This window comes from Hyperolius riggenbachi, chromosome 2 (genome assembly GCF_040937935.1).
Source record: "Hyperolius riggenbachi isolate aHypRig1 chromosome 2, aHypRig1.pri, whole genome shotgun sequence".
In the NCBI taxonomy this organism is placed as follows: Eukaryota; Metazoa; Chordata; class Amphibia; order Anura; family Hyperoliidae; genus Hyperolius; species Hyperolius riggenbachi.
The window spans coordinates 392,231,123-392,245,910 of NC_090647.1; the positions used below are offsets into that span (position 1 = coordinate 392,231,123).

Genomic DNA, 14,788 nt, shown 5'->3' on the forward strand with positions numbered 1-14,788 from the left:
ATTAATAAAGTATAGAATGTTAAGGTGTGGGGATGGTTTGACTGCAAGAAACAACTTCAAATCAATCTAAATTTGTTGTTGTATGAATGATTGCAAAGACCAGAGTTCATAATTAGGTTATGTCCCATTTATTCTTTGTATTTTTATACCTCCACAAAAAAAATGTATTGGAAGTACTGTATCAGCATATGGACACTTAGTAAAATGTTTGTTTATAAACACTGATCATTTCTTTAGAATGACTCTTGGTAACAGGAATTTAAAACTGAATTATCTTGTACAATTTATGTAACCCTTTAGTACAGTTTTAATGTTCTCAATGAAACGATAAAGGATACCTCCTTAAAGGACATCCGAGGTGAAACAAAACAATTGTACAGTGCTGCCCATAATTATTCATACCCCTGGCAAATTTTGACTTAAAGTTACTTTTATTCAACCAGCAAGCAATTTTTTGACGGCAAATGACATAGTTGTCTCCAAAATCAGAATCAGAATAATTTATTTCGCCAAGTACAACGGGGGTTGTACCCGGAATTATTTTTGGCACATACAGGGTCGGTGATGGTAACAGCAAAATCATAGAAATACACAAAGTAGTTTCAGAGATATACAAGAGAGATATACAAGCAGTCGTCTTAGTACTGTATATTAAATGTTGCATAATACACAAAACATTCAGCTAGATGGGTTAGTCTGAGTGCTATGTCGAGCGGAGCTGCCTACTACGCTCTGTGCGGCGCTCAACTGATCTGCAGCAATAACAGACACCCCACCGCATGTCTTGGAAAAATGCAGGTAGTGAGAAAGACCGAGAAAAAAGAAGGAGCGAAAGGAGAGAGATAGAGAGCAGATATACATTAGCTACATACAGTAGATACAGTACACATACAAGAGTCCCCTAAGGATTGCGGCATGACCTGGCCATTTAGGAGTCCCGTTTGGCTGGTCTGGTCGATTTTGCTCCATGGCTACTGTGGATACTAGCGGTGCACAGGGTTGCCATCAGAAGGAATTGGTATCAAAGGAGGTGGGAGAGCTGCAGCATTTAGGCTGGCCTAGTTGTGACCATCTTCCGCAAGTGGTTGAAAGAAGTGCTTGGATGCCATGCGGTGGCTGCTGGGCTGTGGTACAGGCCTGAGCCTATATGGCGGAGTCTGACCTGATGCTGTGATGGAGGCTCTTGTTAGTGCAGTCCTGGATTGCCCTGTGCTCAGCTGGGACCTCCATGTGTGGGCCGGGGCTGCATTGGCCATGCTGTGGCATCCCGGTGTGGCAGTGGAAAGAGGGTCGGGAGGCAGCGGTGAAGGGACACAGTTTGTCCAGGCTGGCGAGGCAGGAACAGAGGTGGTGTGTGTTGGATCCCTCTTTGTGCCAGAGCCACTGCATGAGCACTGAGGATGGGGTTCTCTTTACGCCAGACTGCCGGTGTTGTGGCTGATCGTGCTGAGACAAAGCTGCTGCTGGAGCCGGATACCCGTGTCACGTGGCTAGGATCAGCTGAGCGGACTTGTGTAGAGCTCCCGAGAGCTGCCGAGCACCAATCGAATGCGGGGTGCGGGGGAGAGCCCGACCTCCGGTCATTTGCCCGCTGGAGAGCGGGGCTGATTGCGGACCTCACAGATGGTATTGGCAAGGCATACCGGCAATTAAGGGGAGAAAAGAGAAGTTAGGTGCCGGAGCCCTGTGGCCGTGGCTGCTGGCTCAGCGCCATCTTGGAAGCAAATGAAGAGGTATGGAAGCCACTGGCAGCAGTTGCGTAAAATTTTAAATAAAAACTGGGGAGTATTGTTGTTGGATCGCTAAATAGTGGAAAATGTACCACAAATAATGGTTAGATGTAGAAATCTCAGTGACATATTGGTAAGAAGTGAAATAGTGACTCCACAAATAAGCACCTTAAAGGGAATGTTTAAATGCTTGGGATGTAAAGTATTACTAGAATTTTAGTAGCAAAGAAAATATTCTAATATTTTTATTTTCAGTTATATAGTGTTTTTTATAACCTTGCATCATTATCTAATATTTGCAGTTTAGACACTACTCAGCATTCTAAATGGAACACGTAAAAGATATAAAGAAGAAGGAGAAATCCAGCCCCCTTGCAGTACATTTTGAAGAACTCCATCAGGGAAATCCAGAAGGTTTGAGATACAGAGGTATCTATATGTTGCAAATAAGTGGGAGGCGGGGTGACTTTCACACAATTTTGTATCAGAAAGAGTGTATGTGTATTTTCAGATGTAACAGTTTGGTACCGAGGGGTTTGAACTTGGACTTGAACTCAAAAGTGTTTTTGTGATTGTGGCCCATGTTTCTCTTGGTAAAATAAATTTTAGTATCAGGATGTTAGGGGTAGTGTGTATGTTGTTAGGGACATGGGGTCTGGTTTTCTTTTCTCCCCTCCACTCTCCCTCCCCCAGTATGATGTAATTATGAGGAAGACAAAATGGTACATATATGCATGTTATTTGCATCCATGGATTGAGGAAAGCATATGGCAGGAAAAGAGTCAAACAACCTTTGTGAGGGGAAGTAAAATCCTGCAATGCACTATAAATGTTCACAAGATGGTGATGCAAAGTGCTTTTGATTCTTATGAAGGCTGGCTCGCAGATGAAATCCTAAGGGAAAGGTGACATCAGCCGGATGCTGGAGGGGATTCCCCACGCTAGCCGCAGCGTTCAAGTTTATCAGGCAGTACCAAGTGGAGAGAGGCGATTGCGAGTCTCCCAGACTGTATACTAAGACTTTCCCTGCATAGGGAGAAGTCCCTGGCAGAGGTCAAGCAACTGATGCCAACCTGTTGACTAATTCCCCCGCAACCGGAGCGGGGTAAAGCATATGAATGGTGACCCGGCTAATTTGCTCAGACGCGGAAGCACACCACTTCAGGAAACACCTAGGAAGGTGCTGGGTAAGTACGCTTTATACCCACGGATTTATCTTGATAGCCAAGTGCCGGCAAAGGATTGGACTGTAAACATGATTGCGCTGATATGAACTGCCTGCTTAAAGAGAACCCGAGGTGGGCTTGAAGAATGTTATTTGCATACAGAGGCTGGATCTGCCTATACAGCCCAGCCTCTGCTGCTATCCCAAACCCCCCTAAGGTCCCCCTGCACTCTGCAATCCCTCATAAATCACAGCCACGCTGCTGACAAACAGCTTGTCAGAGCTGGCTGTGTTTATCTCTATAGTGTTTATCTCTATAGTCTGCTGCTCTCCTCGCCTCCTGCAGAACTCCGGTCCCTGCCTGCATCCCTTCCCTCCCTGCTGATTGGAGGGAAGGGATGGGGGCAGGGGCCAGAGCTATGCAGGAGGCGGGGGAGCAGGCGAGACTGACACTACAGATGTAAACACAGCCTCACAGCACGGCTGTGATTTATGGGGGATTGCAGAGTGCAGGGGGACCTTAGGGGGGTTTGGGATAGCAACAGAGGCTGGGCTGTATAGGCAGATCCAGCCTCTGTATGCAGATAATATTCTTTAAACACACCTCGTGTTCTCTTTAAGGTGCATTAGCATTAGCCTTTATATATGTTGCTATGAAGGAAAGCTCCGTGGAGGAGACGTTCTAGATCCCCTTGAGAGTTTTGTAGAAGGCTGGTGGATTGCATTAGGCAATAGGCATAGACAACTTTATACTGCAGGCCTGCAATTACAGTGCACTTGGAGATATTAGCAGGGAGACTTGCCTGAGGTGGTTTTTCTCCCATGCTTGTGGGGTATTATGGTATTAGTGGTGGAGGTTCCCGGGTTGAGCTATGTTATGGGGGGTTAGCACGTATGAGACGTGCACTGCACTATTTTTATAATTGGATCAATAAATTGTTTCATATTTTTGCAATAACGGGTTCAGGTTTTTTCTTGTATGATCCGTAAAGGGTGTGCTATGCACACAATTGTATGCTATTTTTAATTTCTCAGCTTTTATTTACATTTGAGCAAAAAGTGTCCAGACCAAAATTATTCATACCCTTCACAAACTGTCACAGTCTGTGGGAAAATCCAAAATTTCTGTACCATTCCAAATAGTTCAAGCTGTTCTAAAGCATCTTAATTACTCTGATTGAGATTAGCTGTTGTAATCAACTGAACAGGTGAAAACAGCAGCTCTCTGCAGTTGGTTTGTGGATAGTCATGGCTAAGACAAAAGGAGCTCAGTGAGGACCTGCGGCTGCGCATTGTGGCTGCTCACAAGTCAGGAAAGGGCTACAAGGCTATTTATAAATGTTTTCAAGTTCCAGTGGCTACAGTACAAAGTATTATTAAAAATACAAGATGTTCTGCACTGTGGAAAATCTTAGAGGATGTGGTCAGAAGCCAAAAGTGACACCTGTGCTGAGAGAGGTGAAAAATAATCCAAGGATCACCACCAAGGCCATCCTGATGAAGCTGGGCTCTGCTGGTGGCAATGTCTCAAGGCAGACAATTCAACGAACATGCACACTTCTATGTTTCACAGACCAATGAGGATGCCACTTCTCCAGATAAGGCAAACAAAAGCTCGCTTGGGCTTTTCAAATGCTCATCTGGACAAATAAGAAGACTTCTGGTCTTCTATGTTATGGTCAGATGAAACAAAAGTTGATTTGCTTGGTCACAATGATGTTTTGTTCATTTGGCGTAAAAAAGAAAAAAGAAAAAGCCTTTAACTCAAAGAACACCATCCCCACTGTCAAACATGGTAGTTGGAACCTAATGCTTTGGGGCTGTTTTTCAGCCAATGGACCAGGGAACCTAATCACAGTAAACGGCACCATGAAAAAAGAACAAAACATGAAGATTCTCAACGACAACATCAGGCAGTCTGCATAGAAACTTTGCCTTGGGCACCAGTGGACATTGCAGCATGACAATGACCCAAAACACACAGCAAAAGTGGTGAAGAAATGGTTAGCAGACAACAACATTAATGTTTTGAAGTGGCCCAGCCAGAGTCCTGACTTGAATCCAATTGAGAAACTGTGGAGGGAGCTAAAGATAAGGGTGAAGGTAAGAAGACCCTCCAACCTGAAAGGTTTGGAGCTCATTGGTAAAGATGAATGGGCAAAAATACCTGTGGAGACATAGAAAAAGCTAGTCTGCAATTATAGGAAGTGTTTGATTGCTGCAATAGCCAATAAAGGCTTTTCTATTGATTATTGAGAAGGGTATGAATAATTTTGGACTGGACACTTTTTGCTCAAATGTACATAAAATCTGAAAAATGTATTTTCCACAATAATGCCTCCTGTACATCGTCTTATTATCTTTTGGGAGACACCTATGTAATTTCCCGTAAAAAAAAAAAAAAAAAAAAAAAAAAAATACTTGCTAGTTGAATAAAAGTAACTATAAGTCAAAAATTGCTAGGGGTATGAATAATTATGGGCAGCACTGTATCTATCCTTCTTCTCCTAAAAATGACTTTTTTTTAGACAATCCCCATTTTTATTTCTTGTATAAATCTAGTTTTTAAGTTTTTACTGTTTCATTGTCTCTTTTTTATCTCTTTCCTGCTCTCAGAAGCCATTTACTGGCAGGAAAGTATTTTATGGCTGTAATTACTTATCAGTGAGGGTTAAGCTATAGTCTGACCTGGTTCCGACCCGGACAGAAACTATGACTTGCATAACTGATGTTTAACCCTTTCAGGCAGAGAAAGTAAAAAAGTAAAAGTTATTTGTGTGCATGGCACTATACATACACATGTCTATCTCATCATGCCACCTCGGTTGTCCTTTAAGTAGTCTCGCTGGCAGTGGTGACAAGTTACACAGTATTCACATTTTTAAAGTTGTATATTATATAACCAGTGAATAACAAGGAAAAGTGGTCTTCTATGAAAATGTTCTTTCTTCTAATTTAGAGGTAAAAAATGTTTTCACACACCTCACACGCATTCGAGGAAGAAATAAATAAGTGTATTATAATATTACAAAACGTTATTTAAGGAGAAAGCAAGCTAAACAACCAACAAAATCAACATACAAAGTAGTGCCGTCTTCTTGCTAAGTAGTCTCATAATATACATAGACCATGCAATCCAGGAAGCTATTGAGCTTGTGAAGATGTCCATATCTTTAGGTTCTTAGGAATGGTGGGAGTGATTGGTGCTTTCCCCATTCCTTCTGTGACACATTCAGTTGGTCTTACTGGTACTTAGAAAATGTTCACAGTTGGAAGGAATGTCAAGGGCATTCTTGCAGCTCTGCACTCTAAAAGTCTTTGTCAGTTGTTTGTCTCCTTTGATTGCATATTCAGCTGCCAAAACTCATGGCTGCTATAAGCTGCTCCACTTTATAGGCTAAGCGCTGTCGTTGTCCCTGTTCATCCTGCTCCAAAGCTGTGATTACCTGTATAGAGAAGTTATAGAAGTTATTTTAGCTTAACGCAAAAAAACACTCACTACGTCAGAATCTTTTTTAAATTGTTTTAATCCTATGTGAGAATAAATCTTACAGTATATATTTGTGTGCAGGTTATATCAAATATGTTTTTTTTTTGGTTTGTTTGTTTCCTGAAATCAATATTTATTAGTCCTAATGCAACATAACTTTGGCATACTTATGCCTGAAGTCATGACAAAGTGAATGAATCAAGTAAGCACATAGTAATTCAAAGGACCAATTGCAGACACACAAAGCTTTAAAGAGCATGTAAAAACCTCAACAGTAAAATAAACTTTTTACTGGTATACATGATATTATTGACAGTATCTCACAAAAGTGAGTACACCTCTCACATTTTTGTACATATTTTATTATATCTTTTTGTGAGATAATACTGAAGATATGACACTTTGATGCAATATAAAATAGTCAGTGTACAGCTTGCATAACAGTTTGAATTTGCTGACACACCAAAATAACTCAACACACAGCCATTAATCTCTAAAATGCTGGCAACGGTGACACTATTTTGTCTGAACATCAATACTTTCCAGCACTGCCTTAACTCTCTTCAGTGTGGACTTCACTAGAGCTATACAGGTTGCAACTGGAATCCTCCTCCACTCCACCATAATGAAGCTGGTGGATGTTTAGGATGCAAGAAAAGAAAGGCTCGGTCTCAACCTGGATTTAGGCCAACTGGCCGATCTATTGAAAATGCCACAGTGCAGAGCACATTTTGACCTGTGCAGCCTTTATCAAGTGCTTACAGAATGACTGTGCAACAATCACATTTAAGTGCAACATAGCATAAAACACACCCATTGGGTGGGCACAATACTTAAGAGACAGGTTACATTGTTAGTCAAAAAGAGATGCTCATAGAAAGCATTTCAAATTAAAATTTTCATTTGGTGAGCATTCCAAGATCACTGATCCATCTGCTTTCTCTGCGCAACAAGTAGGTGTGGGGGTCTACACCCTCACTGCAGAGTTGAAACCTTGGAAATCTCATTTCTTATGGACTGAAGGAGATTGAGAATTTTTAATTTGAAATGTTTTCTATGAGCATCTCCCTTTGACTAACCATGTAGCCTGTCTCTTTAAGTATTGTGTCCACCCATTGATCCAATTGGTGTTTTTATGCTAATTATGTTGCACTTAAATGTGGCAATCATTCTGTTCTGTAGGCACTCGATAAAGACCGCACAGGTTGAAATGTCATGCTCTACACTGTGGCCCTTGCAATACATTTGCCAACTAGCCTGAATCCAGGTCGAGACCCAGCCTTTCTTGTGTTGTGTTGAAGCTATACCTTTAGAGGGTTCGGGTGTTGGCTGGTTGACTCCCTGGTCTTGCATAATTTTGTGTTGCAGCATTGAGTTTCTCATTTTTGCCTTGGGATGTTTAAGATGCTTCATAGATACTCAAAGTGGTTTAGGTCTGAAGACATGCTTGGATAGTCCAGCAACTTTACCCTCCGTTTCTGAGGCAGACAGTGGTTGTCTTGGAGGTGTGTTTCGTGTTATTATCATGTAAGAATACTACCTTCTCACCAAGTTTTAGAAATGAGGGGATCATGCACTGCTTCAGTATGACACACTACATTTTGGCAATCATGGTTCACTCGGTAAACTGTAGGTACCCAGTGCTGGAAGAATATATGCAGCCAGAAATCATACTTGACTGTATGCAAGACACTGTTGCCTTTGTACTGCTCACCTTTTTGTTACCACACATGCTGAACCAAATAAGTTTATCTCTGATATGGTTCCAGTAATCCATGTCCCTAGCCTGCTTGCCTTCAGCAAACTGTTTGTGGGCATTCTTGTGCATCATCTTTAGAAGAGGCTTCCTTCTAGGATATCAGCCATGCAGACCAATTTTATTCGGTGTGTTGCGTAAGGTCCGAGCACTTAAAGGCTGACACCCTATCCCTTCAAACTTTGCAGTAATGTTGCTAGCAGTCATAAGTCTCTTTGCAAAAAACAATCTCTGGATATGATGCTGAGCATTTGCACTCAAGTTAGGTGGTCAAACATGGCAAGGCCTAAATGTAAAATGGTGGCAAAGAACATACAGTGGGGTTCTATACTGTATGTTTGGTCTTGGCCACCATACTACACTTGCACAAAAACAGGTGATCATGACCCAAACAAGTGCTCAATCTACGGGCTGCACTCAAAAAACACACACCCCTGTTTCCCAGAAGCTTACCTGATTTTAAACACCTTAGATGCCAGGTGATGTAAGTGCTCTGTAGTGAATTATACTCCACATCCAAGCTGGAGAGTTTAAAGTGGGAGTGAGAGAAAGCTACCTGCGGAAGGACATAAGTGCCCATGTGGAAACCACAGTGACTACTGCTGATGTGCAATCAAAATCCCCTGGTCATGTAAATGTGGTCTTGAATACAAATAGGGCTCAAAGTGTAGAGGTGTACCGAACGGTTCGCCGGCGAACGGTTCCAGGCGAACATTGGGGGTTCGCGTTCGCCTGCGCCAGGCGAACTTTTCCGGAAGTTCGATTCGCCCCATAATGCACTATGAGGGTCAACTTTGACCCTCTGCATCACAGTCAGCAGGCACATTGTAGCCATTCAGGCTACAGTAAGCCCTAGAGTCCCCCCCCCCCCCTTATATAAGGCAGCCTCTGGCGGCCATTACAGTCACTCGTGTGCCTGCTAGAGAGAGGAAAGGGACAGCTGCTGCAGACTTTTTCTCTTAGGGACAGATTAGTTAGGTTCTAGACTGCTTTGCTTGTTCCTGACTGATTAATATTGCTTTTAAAGCACCCAGCAACAGCTCTTTTCAGAGCTCAACCTGTACATTTTTTTTCTGACACGTTTGTTGCATGCACAGCCTTGCTAATTGATAGTGTGTGTGCCACTGCCAGCAGCCCAGCACATTCAGTGACTGACTGTCTGTGTGTGTGACAGGGAGCTGCACATTGTACTACCCAGTACTGCATATACCCCAGTACCTGTTGTGTTTACTTAACCCACCTCATCACTGCATATACCTAGCTTTGTGTTGAGTGAACCCAGCTCACTGCATCTAAGTCTAACTACCTGTTGTGTTGGGTGAGAACCCACCTCACTGCATCTTAAGTACCTTTACTGTATACTGTTCAGTGAACCCAGCTCACTGCATCTAACTACCCAGTACCTGTTGTGTTTACTTAACCCACATCATCACTGCATATATCTAGCGTTGTGTTGAGTGAACCCAGCTCACTGCATCTAACTACCTGTTGTGTTGAGTGTGAACCCACCTGGCCACCTCACTGTATCTAACTACCTGTTGTGTTGAGTGAGAACCCACCTCACTGCATCTTAAGTACCTTTACTGTTGAGTGAACCCAGCTCACTGCATCTAACTACCTGTTGTGTTGAGTGTGAACCCACCTGGCCACCTCACTGCATCTAACTACCTGTTGTGTTGAGTGAGAACCCACCTCACTGCATCTTAAGTACCTTTACTGTTGAGTGAACCCAGCTCACTGCATCTAACTACCCAGTACATGTTGTGTTTACTTAACCCACCTCATCACTGCATATACCTAGCCTTGTGTTGAGTGAACCCAGCTCACTGCATCTAATTACCTGTTGTGTTGAGTGTGAACCCACCTGGCCACCTCACTGCATCTAACTACCTGTTGTGTTGAGTGAGAACCCACCTCACTGCATCTTAAGTACCTTTACTGTTGAGTGAACCCAGCTCACTGCATCTAACTACCTGTTGTGTTGAGTGTGAACCCACCTGGCCACCTCACTGCATCTAACTACCTGTTGTGTTGAGTGAGAACCCACCTCACTGCATCTTAAGTACCTTTACTGTTGAGTGAACCCAGCTCACTGCATCTAACTACCTGTTGTGTTGAGTGTGAACCCACCTGGCCACCTCACTGCATCTAACTACCTGTTGTGTTGAGTGAGAACCCACCTCACTGCATATAGCTAGCATACCCCCGAGATAGACAAAATGGACAAACCAGGTAGAGGAAGAGGTAGAGGCAGACCCAGAGGAAGGCCACCAGGCACCGGCAGGTCTGTGGCTGTGCGAGGTGGTGTTGCTGTGATTTCATGCGGACCTGCCCCAAAATACAGTGCTCAGAAGAAGGCACGTGCCATCACTTCCCAAAATCGTGAGGAGGTGATTGAGTATTTAACACAGAACACCTCATCTCCCGCAGCCACCAGCGCTACAACAAGCACCACATCCGCTGCATTTGACACTTCGCAGGAGTTATTTGGTGGTGGTGGTAAAATCACTGATTCCCAGCCACTACTGCAACAACAACAAGAAGGCGCAGGTACACCACCTCATACGTCTGAGTTAGGTGGCGATAGTATGGACGTAACGTGTGTGGATGGGGATGATGGTGGACCACCTGAAGTTGGTGCACTTGAGGAGGTGTCTGAGGAAAGCGCAGCTGGCCAGGAGGATTATTATGACGATTATATGGATACCACATATGTTCCCGGTAGAGGAGATGACCAGGGGGACAGTTCAGAGGAGGAGTCAGAGAGGAGTAGGAGGAGACGACTCCATGATAGAAGCAGAGGGAGCTCGTCCTCAGAAACAGCTGGGGGCAGTGTCCGGTGCCATGTATCGCCAGCTATGGCCAGGGAGCACACATGCCCTTCAACGTCAGCTGCTGCTGATGCCACCGTAGCGCCATCACCCCAGGGGGGCTCAGCGGTTTGAAAATTTTTTCACGTGTGTGTCTCAGATCGGAGCAAAGCCATCTGTTGTCTCTGCCAGCAAAAATTGAGCCGTGGAAAGGCCAACTCTCACGTAGGGACAAGTGCCTTACGAAGGCACCTAGAGAGAAGGCACAAACAGCTATGGCAAGAACACCTGAGTAAAAGCAGCACTCCTCAAAAGACAAGCCAAACTCCTTCTCCTCTTCCTCCTTCAGGTGCATCGTCTTCATTCACTTTCTCCCTTGCACCTTCACAGCCACCCTCCTCCACACCGCCTCTTCCCTTGAGCGGTTCCTTCTCCTCTGCCCACAGCAGTACCCAGCTGTCCGTGAAGGAAGTATTTGAGCGGAAGAAGCAAATGTCTGCCAGTCACCCTCTTGCCCGGCGTCTGACAGCTGGCGTGGCGGAACTATTAGCTCGCCAGCTATTACCATACAAGCTGGTGGAGTCGGAGGCTTTCCGTAAGTTATTGGCCATTGGTACACCGCAGTGGAAGATACCAGGCCGCAATTATTTTTCTCAAAAGGCCATACCCAAACTGTACCGTGCAGTTGAGAGGCAAGTGGTGTCATCTCTGGCACACAGCGTTGGGTCAAGGGTCCACCTGACCATGGATGCCTGGTCTGCCAAGCACGGGCAGGGCCACAACATTACATACACAGCTCATTGGGTCAACCTGGTGACCAATGGCAGCAAGCAGGGAGTACGTGGCTGCGCAGAGGACCGACTTGTCACACCTCCACGGCTTGCAGGCAGACCTCCAGCCACCTCCTCTCCACCTGCTATCACCGCTTCGCTGTCGTCATCCTCCTCCTCCTCCTCCTTGGCTGGTGCCGCCATCTCCTCCCCAGCTACACAGCCCCAGCACCCCAGGGCCTATGCTGCATGCCAGGTGCGACGGTGTCATGCAGTGTTAGACATGTCTTGCCTGAAAGCGGAGAGTCACACTGGAGCAGCTCTCCTGGCTGCTCTTAACAAACAGGTGGAGCAATGGCTGATCCCGCACAAGCTTGAGATCGGCAACGTGGTGTGTGACAACGGCAGCAATCTCATTGCTGCGTTGAATTTGGGAAAGCTGACACACATACCCTGCATGGCACATGTGCTTAATCTGGTCGTTCAAAGATTTGTGTCCAAGTACCCAGGCTTAGAGGACGTCCTGAAGCAGGCCAGGAAGTTGTGTGGGCATTTCAGGCGCTCTTACAAGGCCATGGCACGCTTTGCAGAGATTCAGCGTAGAAACAACTTGCCGGTGAGATGCCTGATTTGCGATAGCCCGACTCGCTGGAATTCCACCCTGCTGATGTTCTCTCGCCTGCTAGACCAGGAGAAAGTCGTCACCCAGTACTTGTATCATTACAGTACAAGGACACAATCTGGGAGGATGGGGATGTTGTGGCCCAACAACTGGACACTGATGCGAAATGCATGCAGGGTCATGGAGCCCTTTGAGGAGGTGACCAAACTGGTGAGTCGCGATGAGGGCACCATCAGCGACTTGATCCCCTACGCCTACTTCCTGGAGTGTGCTGTGCGTAGAGTGGTGGATACAGCTGTGGAGGAGCGTGAACAAGAAGAGTTAGGGCAGCAGGATTCATTGGAGCCATTTACACACGAACCCAATGTTTCCACAACACCGGCGGCAGCACAGAGGGGGGAGGAGGAGGAAGAAGAGGAGTCGTGTGGGGAAGGAGAGGAGTCAGACTCTGATGATGGTGATGATGAGGAAGGTGTTTCTGTGGAGGAGGAAGAGGCGGCGGAAGGAGAACAACCGCGGCAGCCATCACAGGGGGCTTCTGCTGCTCCACGTTCCCATGGTATTGTTCGTGGCTGGGGGGAGGAAGAGGAGTTGCGTCCCGTCACTGAGGAAGAGCAAGAGGAGATGGAGAGTACCTCTGCATCCAGCTTTGTGCAGATGTCCTCTTTCATGTTGTCCAGCCTGTTGAGGGACCCCCGTATCAAAAAACTCAAGACGAATGACCTGTACTGGGTGGCCACGCTACTAGACCCTCGGTACAGGCACAAAGTGGCGGACCTCTTACCAACTCAACAAAAGGCGGAAAGGATGCAGCACTTGCAGAACAAGCTGTCGATGATGCTTTACAATGCGTTTAAGGGTGATGTGGCTGCACAAAGCAATCAAGGTACCACTGGCAGTAACCCTCCTCCCCCCAAGTCCACGCAGGCAAGAACAGGACGCTCCAGCGATCTCAGGGTGATGTCGGACATGCGGACGTTCTTTAGTCCAACTCCTCGCCATAGTCCTTCCGGATCCACCCTCCACCAACGCCTGGACCGGCAGGTAGCCGACTACCTGGCCTTGAGTGTGGATGTAGACTCTGCGAAAAGCGACGATGAACCCTTGGACTACTGGTTGCGCAGGCTTGACCTGTGGCCAGAGCTGTCCCAATTTGCCATACAACTTCTCTCTTGCCCTGCCGCAAGCGTCCTGTCAGAAAGGACCTTCAGTGCAGCTGGAGGCATAGTTACTGAGAAGAGAAGTCGCCTAAGTCACGACAGTGTTCAGTACCTGACCTTTATCAAAATGAATGAGGAATGGATCACGGAGGGCTACTGCACGACCGAAGACTAAGTCAGTCCACTCCCCACACACAGCATCTCTGCCTGCAGGCCGCTTGACTGCCTTCTCTGCCACTACCAACAGGGTCCAGGACTCTAGGCGGATTCCTGAATTTTTAAGGCCGCTGCTAGCAGCAGCCGCTACACTAATTTTTCTGGTGCGTGTACATGTGCCCATCCCCCTTCGTGATCATTACCTTGCCGCGGTGAAGGGGCTTGCGCATCACAATGAAGCAATGACTGCCGGCTATTTGAGTGTCTCGGGTGGGGGTGGCACACAAAAGATATTAAGGTCGTTGCTTCATTGTGGTCAGACCAAATTTGATCAGCTGGAAAGTCACTGTTCTGTCATTCAGCTACATCAGCCGGGCAAGCATATGGGCTGAAAAGCCACCATCACCTGCACTCTCGTCACGGTGCGCACCAGTCCAGCACGGCCGTCACTACACAAACGGCTGTTTGCAGTCATTGCATACCTTTCACTGCATCTGTGACTGCACATTATACCTGGCAGTCAGTGCATAACTTGCACTTGAATGGATACACTTTCAAAAAATTTAAAAATACAACCATCTAAACTTTCAAACAATTTAAAAATACATCCATCTAAACTTTCAAACAATTTAAAAATACAACCATCTATCATTTTCAAAAAATTTAAAAAAGGGCAAAAAAACTTGCCCTCCGTAAAACATTCTTGGCAAATGCTTTCGACTTGGTTTGTCTTCCGCTGGCTCAAGGGTCCATCTGACCACAGATGCCTGGTCGGCAAAGCACGGTCAGGGCAGCTACAGCATGGGTCTCAGCAGGCTCCCACTTCGGGCCGGAATCCAACCTTCATTCCCCGTGGTGACAATGGCAGACTTGCCCTCCATAACGGATTCCCGTTAAAGGATTTAAAGTTAGTTCATTTCAATTAGGGCCGCAAAAGGTCCTCCTGAGTCCTGTATTGTTATTTTTGGTCACTACCTCGGGGCGGGCGTGCATGCCTGCCTGCTTCCCTCCTTGCCTGGATGTGTGGTGGTAGACGTTGAAAGGCTCCAACTCCGGAACGCAATACAAGAGGGAGCTCGTCCTCAGAATCAGCTGGGGGCAGTGTCCGGCGCCATTTATCGCCAGCTAT

The 14,788-nt window shown here is 45.9% G+C and overlaps 1 protein-coding gene across 9 annotated transcripts in view; it reads right to left on the reverse strand.

Annotated features, from left to right (window-relative positions):
- Positions 1-5,887: 5,887 nt before the first annotated feature.
- Positions 5,888-14,788, reverse strand: part of PLXNA2 (plexin A2) — a 3,799,727-nt gene continuing 3,790,826 nt past the window's right edge. For 8 of the 9 annotated variants that reach the window (XM_068269767.1, XM_068269773.1, XM_068269774.1 and 5 more), the window contains one exon: positions 5,888-6,341. In XM_068269767.1, coding sequence (XP_068125868.1) covers positions 6,246-6,341 — 96 coding nt within the window. In that variant the 3' untranslated portion in view covers positions 5,888-6,245. The remainder of the gene's footprint in view (positions 6,342-14,788) is intronic. The other variant, XM_068269776.1, reaches the window with a different exon arrangement.